We start from the raw sequence: 9,279 nt of genomic DNA on the forward strand, positions 1-9,279 counted from the left end.
GATCCCCAGTGCGCTTGGTTGGAGACATTACAAGATACGGCTGGCAACCGATGCCAGTGGCGTTCTTGTTGTCAGTTTCTATTCAGATTGCCTGAGTGAATGTCTGGAGGTGTAGGCATATCTGAATGATTGTGTTAAGCTGGCACTAAGTCCCTTCCCCGTCCACCTTTATTCTTTTCTTTACAATAAGGCCCTTAAATAAATCATGGTTGTACGGCAGTGAAACACCGGTGTTGAACACTGATGTTATGTTGTCGACGATGGTGATGGGAAGGGTCTGAAACAAAGAGAGCAGGTAGAAGAGAGAGGTAGAGAGCAGGCAGAAAAATTTCAAGCAGCATATCAACAACAAAGTTAAAGAGGAGGGATGAAAGAGAAGAGCCTTGTGTTACACCACTGGACGTGTTCGACTCAAGCGAGAGCATCTCGTATACTCGTACGCGCCCACGGGAGTTCGCATACAATGTCCTCACAGGGAAATTAAATTTGGAAGGGACAGCTTTGATCGCCAGACAGCCGAAAGTTGCTGACGATCGACAGAATCAAAGGCAGCGTTCAAATCCTGGAAAACCAACCAACGTAGGACGTCTGAAGTAGAGGCGCTGTCGAAGGATTTGTCTCAAGGTAAAGATACGGTTGATGCATCCTCAACAGGGCGAAAAGCTAGCTTGATTCTCACGAATCTATCTCTCTCCATAGTCCACCAACCTGCCCAAAATAATGCCGGAGAGAAACTCAGATGCGTGGGATACCAGGCTGATACCATGATGATTTCCACATGACGTTCTTACTCTTTTTTTGAAAACCAGTATGACGGTCGAGGAGCTCCATTGAGCTGGTATTCTGTTTCCGTTCCAAATCTTCTGCAGCATGTTTGTTAGAATGTTCACCAGGACCTCGCCACCTTCTCTGAATAGCACGGGGTGTAGACCATCCGGGCCAGGTACCTTGATGCCCTTCAAGATTAAAATCTCACGCTGGATTTCACTTGCTGATGGTGGGTTGGTGCCACCACTCCATTCTGATCCGCTTGGTTCTTCTAGCGGTTGTTGGAGGATACCAGGCGAACTGTTCTTGGAAATGCTCAGCTCACCGTTGAAGATGGCGACTGAGGAAGTGAATTGCTATCCAGTCTTTCTCGCATATTGTCTAATTGACATCTGCCTTGTTTTGACCCATTGATCAAATCAGTTAAAACCGGGCGCAGCGGTTTCCTGCAGCGAAAGCCTTCTCCATCTCCTGGGCCTTCGAAATTCCACCCGGTTCTCTGTCATTCTTTAAGCCCCTGATTACCCGGTGTTCGAGGGATCTGTGTGCGCCACCCGTGGCCTTTTTGTCAGAAATAAGATCTGTTGATCTCGAAGATATCCAGCGTTCATTTAGTCGAGTCAGATGGGTTGGACAAACAGTCCTGAGAGCTGGGAGCATAGTTCCTTTAATTCGCCTCCATTCATCCTCCAATCTTCGTCGTCTACATGACTGTCTTTTTCGTAGCTTTCCAGCCAGATCAGCTCGATACTCTTCAGCTACCGAAACTTGACGAAGTTGATGAACGGAGCTGCTCTCTTTCGACACGCGTAGTGCTGGCGGAAAGCCAATTGCTGAGCAAGTCCACAGGATGCCGTGTACCACAGAAGGAACGACAACCCTTAATTGAGGATCTCCACCGGCAACTGATAGCCATATGTTTCAAATAAGTTCACGACTGTCTTGTGGTAGGCGGCCTTCAAGTAACTATGTGTGAGTGTTTGTGTTGGAAGTTCGTACTGGCCAGGAACAGACGATGATCTGCACACAACTGAAGAAGCCGCTCTCCATTATCTGTAAGGTCAGCATTGACTCCAAATCGCCTAGCTAACTGTACTTCTTCCGGACTTAGTCGTCCAACTTGGACGTTCATATTGCCCGCCAGGATTACTATATCCGCCCTTCTTGCTGACCGAAGACGTCGTGACAGATCTTGATAAAACTCGTTCTTCTCAGTCTCAGAACTGCTATCTGCTGGGGCGTATGCCGATACGACAAACAAGCACCATTTACCACATCGACCTGCGTTAGTCTTAATTGAACCAGACTACTGCATAGCGCCAAAGCGACTGTTTAGTGACCAGTAAGGTGCTTTCAGCCTTGTGTTCGTCACAAACAAATTGGACCTATCCGATAAATACATCATTTCTGACTGTATAGTTATACATAGTCGCTGAATGGCGCTTTAGATATCACTGATTTGTGTCAATAACACTCATCACAGGCATGTAGAGACCGTGTAAGCAAAAAAAGCCTTAGACCTTAAGCAAAGACGGAGTACGACTGGAAAAATACTTAAAACGCGGTTGCAGAGCATATAAACCAAATTAGGGTTCTATTTATTATTAAAATCCTATGGAACCTTTCATGAACTCCCCATAGGTCACAAAAAATGAAGAATCGAAAAGCTGTGGTAAGAGTGATATTCGGTGCCTTTTGAGCAACACTGAGCTCTTTGGTTTTGGAAATATTTTGACCGTATCGAATAACGTGCCGGTGGTCACGGTCAACCGTTAGGCGATCGGAGTTTGCGGATTTTAGGGCCGACCTTTTCTAATCCGTACTTCGTCGGGGGAAGCCAGCATCGTTGCTTCCGTGAATATGAACATGTTGGTCACCTGGGGGAAACGCCCTACTGCTTTCGAACTCCTATCGCAGAGGACTTTACCTCCAGACCGCCTCGCAATACGATTACTCGCAGTACAGAGACTAGCTGTTCTTCAACGGGCTGCTTCCCGTTGACCCTTTGTTGTGGTTTGCTGAACGGTCGTGCAACTCTGTGCCGATCCTCGGGTTCCTGCTCTACCCACTATCCGGAGGCCAACAATCCCTAATAACCGGACATCACATCTGTAATGTGCCGACGGATGTCAAACTGCGCGCCATCGTTAATCACAGTCTCTTTTGTCTACTTCCAGAAGCGGCGGCGGTAACGGTGGTAGAAAACGAAGACATCCCTGAATACCGGAGAGATGAGATTGATCGCCCTCCCCAGCGACTACAACCGTCTGATGTTTATATATGCTTGTACCCCCTGTTCCCCGTTGTTGACCCTCTCTCTCCTGAATCCCCACGTGTTCAGAGTTTCGGAGAATAAACCGTTGAACCTACGCTCTTGTGCTTCTATGTGGACAGTTGGCGAGAGTTACCAACTTACTGTTACATCCAACTAATACGTCGCATTCTCCTTTTCAGTCCACCCGACTGCTATTCTCAGAACATCCACACGGTGAGTTTGGATACTTTTATACACGCAGGCATATTACACATCGTATGATTGGATGTCTCACGTGCAGGCTGCGGACAAAACGAAGGCATGCCCCGATTGGTCAGAATGTCAGCCAATCTGGATCGAGCATCATAGGCTCGATGCTTCTCACACCTACCCGGAGATTCTAGCACGACCTTGCGGAGAACTGTGATTAACCTACAAATAAACTTTTAATAATTTTTCTTTGTCTCCATAAGGGACTATCTGAGACAACCGTGTTTTCGGTATACCATGGTGAGCGGAGCAGGAAGTCATGGGCTGGCACAGAGTTGCACGGTCGCTCAGCAAGTCAAACAACTGGCGGTAACCCGAACCCAGGATGTCAGTTTCGGGAGCAGCAACAGAAGCAGCTTAAAAAAGCTCAAACGAGACATGCTGAACCTCTGATGCGCAGTATGTTGGTCAATGTGACAAAATCATTCGGTCCTCCGTCAGCGTCCGCAGATACTGCTACCAGCTCAATTACATAATTCAATTCCGACACTGAATCTGGATGAACTCTCCAAGGTTGGTTCAAGAAATATGAGGACATGTTTCAAACCGACTTTAATCAGTTTGATGACGCATGGAAATTTCGACTTTTGCTGCGGAAAGTGGGGACATCTGAACGTGTTCGTTTAAAATAACATGGTAAAATATATTCCCAACAATTGGTGGCACACCACCACGCATGATCATATGGTTACATTTAGAATAGAGCACGAATGGGAGAATTTGCGGGGAGTGCGCGGGAAAAGGACTGCCATAAACAGTGGGCGATATCCGATGTAGATTTGGCCACGCCTAAACTGGCATGGGAAAGGAGGCACAATTACCAGGAGTTTATCTTACTTAGGAGGGAGACATATCAAGCCAAGATGGTACCAATTAGCCGCACAACGCTCTTAGCTGCAAGTGAAATATTGAATTTTGCTGCGTATGTGCTCAAACCAAAATTCATCCTAATCTACTTTCATCTCCTGCGGCTCACGGATTCCATTGTCCACTGAAGCCATCATACCTCTGGCGGAAAATGCCTGCGGAATACTTATCTAGCAGCTCTGCTACCCTGGGATGCCCAAATGGTTATCGAAAGATCGAAGTCGTACTCTGAACTCAATTACCTGTCTCTTCAGTCCGATAAGGCACGTCGAAGCTTTCAAAAATTCAATTCCATTGTGTGAATACTGAGCGCCGGGACAAGATAAGACCATTAGGGCTGGAAAATGGCGGGCAAAAACAGAACGAGAGAGGGTGGGAAGGAGGTGTCCTTCTTGATGCATGATGAAAAAACTTCGAATGGCGGAAAGTGATGAGCCAGTATAACGAGTCTGGTGCGGTAGCTGGATTGTCACGATATTGCCGGTCAGTGTGAACTAAAGTCTAAAACTTTCAACGGTTCCTGTTGGGCCTTGGAATTTTGGGCTTACAGCAAGGGTCATACAAAGTGGAAGCGGGGATGATGAGGTAGAGAAATCAATAATATGGATAAACGGTGGCGAAAATTTCGGTCATGGTGCACAATGAAACTGTGGAGACTCACTAGTGTCACTGCTGGAGTGGGTTCTGGAGTAGAAGTTCCTTGGGGGAATCAGGTGCAAATGCACAAGAAGAAACGCGAACTGCACGGAAAATGACTGGCTCTGTGGGGAGCACAAGGCGAAAGTCAACACTAGGTGTTCACATCCGGAATGGGAGGTTTAGCGGACTGGAATGAAACGGTCCCGGAGGCGGATGGGGCCAGGTGAAGAATTTGTTCGCAGTTGAGGATTAGGGCACGAGTGAGCAAGAACGTCGACAAAAGTATGAAATGAACGGTTGCGGGTATGCTATGAAACTGAGTACGACTGTGCCATGCCATTGTTGCACTGACATACATCGGTTTTTGGACAAACCTGTGATGGACATCATGTTTGAGGCGTTTGGGCTGAGATGTGCAATTCTGTTGGCAGCGGGTTTTTTGTATAGATATTTTCTGGTCCGAATGGGGATCTCTTGTGATGTGAAGCGCCGATCAGATGGAGTGAATAGCATCCAAATAGAGCGTCCGACTCAGGTATAACCGAGGGTCGAAGCATGCACTAATATACGTGGCAGAGGGCCGTATGTGTCCACAAATTCCATGCTCCCCGAACTCCCCCTTGACCTTGGTTTCGCAGGTACTGTCGAAATCCCGGCCCAAATATTTGCTGTGCAAAGTTGCTTGTTCAAAAATGGTTATCAGAGTTTCAACGTTACCAAAATGAGGATTTCAGCACTTATGCCCGTGTGGTCAACAGAAAATGCGAGCGTTTTCAGCTGAGCACCATGATCGAGAATCAATTCAAGTGCCCCATCTTCGTGCTTGGTCTTCAGATATTCGGACCCGGTCAATGAATCGAACTAAACAGGATCAAGAGTTGTCACTTGAGAAACTCACCACCGAGGACCAGCATCTTATCACTTTCAGGGCTGATGCTGCAATGACTAGACACTCCAAATTCTCTCAACCTGATATGGTATGCAAAGTAACTTCCAAAATGCGATCAAATTCTAAACGAACTCCAAGAAAACTGTCCACACCTTGTCGGTTTAGTGAAAAACACCACTGTCCCTACCGGAACCATAGGTGCAGAAGTGCAGTCGAGAGGGTCACGAAGAAGAATGGTGCAGAGACAACTTCAGGGGCTCACACAAAAATCGACCGGAAAAAGGACGCAGGTAGTAGCCATGACCACTATGTTGAAGGTAAAATCATCCGGTTGATGAAAATTTGCCAAAGCTCGTATCAATGGCCTACCAGTTACATTTCAAAATGATAAAGGTTCTGACCTCACTTTTGTGAGATGTGATTCAAAGGCCACCGATGGAAACCACATCGTGCGTAACACATCTGTTGGAAGCCTCAAACCGACAGGGAAACAGAACTTCTCCGTAAGGCTCCAGGAGATTCATCACAATGGTACTTCACGGATCACGGATTGATACACAGGATCGAGGCTTTTGCCCAAGTGTCCCGGGTCGCTTTTGTTCTTATCGGTCAGTGTCGCCTGCCTGAAAGGCACAAGTGAAAATAGGGTGCAGCACTGCTCTTTATGTTCTCAGCACGGGGCAGTATGCTTGCCAGCACGAAGATTCGCTTAAATAAACGTCTAATAATGCTTTAAACTAGGTCATAGAAGGAGCGTGGACCACCATCGGAGGAAGGTCATTCCACGCAGCTACTACACGAAATGAGAAAAAAATTTGTCTAATGTATGTGGGTGCTCTGAGCTTGACAATTTTCTTACTATGACCCCGCCGTGCCTTTGCTGGGTCAACGGTAAAAAACCTGTTTACCAAGCTTTGTTCAAACAGGGCATAAGTAGAATTAGGTCCCTTCTGAGGCGACGGTACTCCAGGGGAAATAGATCAAGCATCGCGAGACGCGTTTCGTAGTCCACAGATTTGAGGCCGGCAACCATTTTCGTAGCGGCCCGCTGGATACGCTCAATGGCGGTGACGTCTTTCGTGCGTCCTGAGTAGACAACTTGGTTGACGTACTCCAGAAGCAGTCTGATGTGGCCCCATAGAGTATTTGGAAGTCCATGCGAGTAATACGGGAGAAGGTGCGTCGGACCAACCGTAAAATGGCGAATGGCTTTTGGGCCGATTTCTCATGCTGGCAGCGTCTACATCCTTTTGGGGGGCACTGACATTGGAACTCCAGGATTTCAAGTCGTCCGCAAAAAGTAGACATGGACGCGCAAGAACGTCTGGGAGGTCGTTGACGTAGATCAGAAACAGGAGTGGTCCCAAGACGGAGCCTTGGGGAACTCCAATGGAGACCGTTGCTGGAGAGGAGTAGGTTGAGCCTATTCTCACTCGGAATGATCTGTCTGATAGGAACGGCTTGATCCAGCGAAGGATTTTCCCTTGAATCCCGCAAGACTCCAGTTTGTAGAGCAGCGGAACGGGCGAGACCCTATCGAAGGCTTTTGAGAAGTCGAAAAATATGGCATCCGATATGAGTCCTTCGTCCTTGGCTTGGGTTAAGCTGTCCATAAACACGAGCATGTTTGTTACGCAAGAACGGTTTGGGAGAAATCCGTGTTGAGCTGGAGATATCAGATTGCTGGAAGTAAGGTGATCTAGGATGGCTCGCTTCAGAATGCGTTCCATCACCTTGCACAGCACGCTAGTGAGGCTTATAGGCCTACAGCTGCCAGGCGATAGTCGGTCACCAGCTTTGTATATTGGCGTGACAATCGCTCCCTTCCAAGCAGGGGGAAGGCGGCCTTCGTCAAGCGACTGACGAAACACAAGGTGTAGTTGGTTTGCCAGTGTGGAGGACGTTTCTTTCAGGATCCTCGGATGGACCCCGTCGGGTCCCAATGCGCAGAATGGGTTGATCTTGTCCAAGAGTTGACGAATGTCCTCCACAGTGAAGACCAAGTCGGTTAGAGGCTGTTCGTAGTTTCTCCTTGACAAGAGTGGATGTGACGAGGACACTGGGGCTGAGTATAGACATGCATAGTGTTCTCTGTAAGCCTCAGATACCACTGTTGAGTCATTCGTCGGTTCTCCGTTTCTGTCCCTCAAGGAGAACGCNNCTGTCCCTCAGGGAGAACGCGGATGGTTTGTTTCTGCGGCGATGTCTCATATACTTGAACAGTACGTTTATGTTTTTTCGAGCGCGGTCCAGAAGGGTGGCTTGTTTTTGTATGTTCTATCGGCGGATTTCCGATTCACATGGGTTCCGCATTTCACGAAATGCCAGCTCACCTTCTGTATCCCCTGCAGTCAACTTTTTGAAAAAGATATGAGATCCTTTTTACAGAAGTCGCCGAATCCTTTTTCGCATCCCGCGGTTCATCCGAGTGCGTGCCGGTTACTTTGGGACGAACGTGGAGTCAGCCTCGTGAGCTTTCTGGACAATGTTCCTATATAGTTCTTCCACCGGAGCTGCTGGTCAGCACACAGTGGTCGCTATGTCCCAGTGGAGCGTTAATTGTCACCTGATCAACGAAGTGTCTTTTGTTGGTGATGACCAAATCCGGGATGGACGGTAGTTGGCCTTCGCGGTATCTGGTGGGTGCAACGACATGTTGAGTCCAAGCGCTCCGTTGAACGATTCCACTCAGCGCCGCTGCAAATGTTCGCCTGATTCGACGCGCTTGAGCTCCATCCAGGAGGCTTTTTGGGCGTTGAAGTCAGCTGTCAGCAGGAGAACAGTGAAGTGGTAGTTGGAGGAGAGTTGCTCATGGGTTTGTATGAGGAATCGTTCATCTTCAGGGGGTCTCGCGAGGCAACGGTAGACAACGCCGAGAAGGAGAAAATCGGACCAGCGCAGCGGGATTTGGACCCACAGTGCATCGCAAAAGTGTGCAGGGGTGGTCTCAGAGAGGACAGTCGGAATTGGTAGGGCCGCATGTAAGTACAGAGTAACCTACCAGCTCTCCCTCGTTTTGAGCCAGCTCGAAAAAATAGAGCAATCTTCTATCGACATCTCCGCGTCAGCGACATCTGGTGTGAGCCAGGTCTCTGTGAGTGCGATTATGGACGGTTTTTCAAGGCAAGCTGACTGTTTATCATCGCCGAATTTGTTGAAAAGACTGAGGACAAGCATTCCAACACTGTCTCTGCTGCCTTCGGGGGTGAGGAGCAGAAAGTTGGGTGATCAGTGTGATTAGCAGACTTAATAGTTGTGCACCGGGTTTGAGTCTGAGTTCAAGGCTACAAAGGGGCCTCTGGGGCGATGTTGTCTGCTTCCTGTCTTTGTGGTTTCTGGGGGGGGCTTTTCGCCTACAAGGATTTTTCGTTCCGTGGGAGCTCGGTTTGCTTGGGCCTTTTGGCTTTGGGGGACGGAGTTTTCCTCCATGGGCAGAAATTTCGACCGATGCTGTTTGTAGCCCTCTCAGCATCCCCCTTTCGCCAACCAGATTTGCTGTTGGGCATGGGTCTGCTGCAAGCTTCCACCTTTCTGAATCCTTGGGTGTTTTGGCGCGGTTTGACCGGAAGGTGTCTGTGTGAGGCCCTGAGCG

At 48.3% G+C, this 9,279-nt stretch overlaps 1 protein-coding gene across 1 annotated transcript in view; it reads right to left on the reverse strand.

Annotated features, from left to right (window-relative positions):
• T265_09155 (hypothetical protein) overlaps positions 1-5,311 on the reverse strand; it is a gene marked incomplete at both ends in the record, with an annotated part of 30,197 nt that extends 24,886 nt beyond the window's left edge. Inside the window, 3 exons of the mRNA XM_009175161.1 lie at positions 229-277; positions 792-1,108; positions 5,173-5,311. Coding sequence (XP_009173425.1) covers positions 229-277; positions 792-1,108; positions 5,173-5,311 — 505 coding nt within the window. The remainder of the gene's footprint in view (positions 1-228; positions 278-791; positions 1,109-5,172) is intronic.
• Positions 5,312-9,279: the final 3,968 nt, after the last annotated feature.

The sequence above is a fragment of the Opisthorchis viverrini genome (genome assembly GCF_000715545.1).
Source record: "Opisthorchis viverrini unplaced genomic scaffold opera_v5_262, whole genome shotgun sequence".
In the NCBI taxonomy this organism is placed as follows: domain Eukaryota; kingdom Metazoa; phylum Platyhelminthes; class Trematoda; order Opisthorchiida; family Opisthorchiidae; genus Opisthorchis; species Opisthorchis viverrini.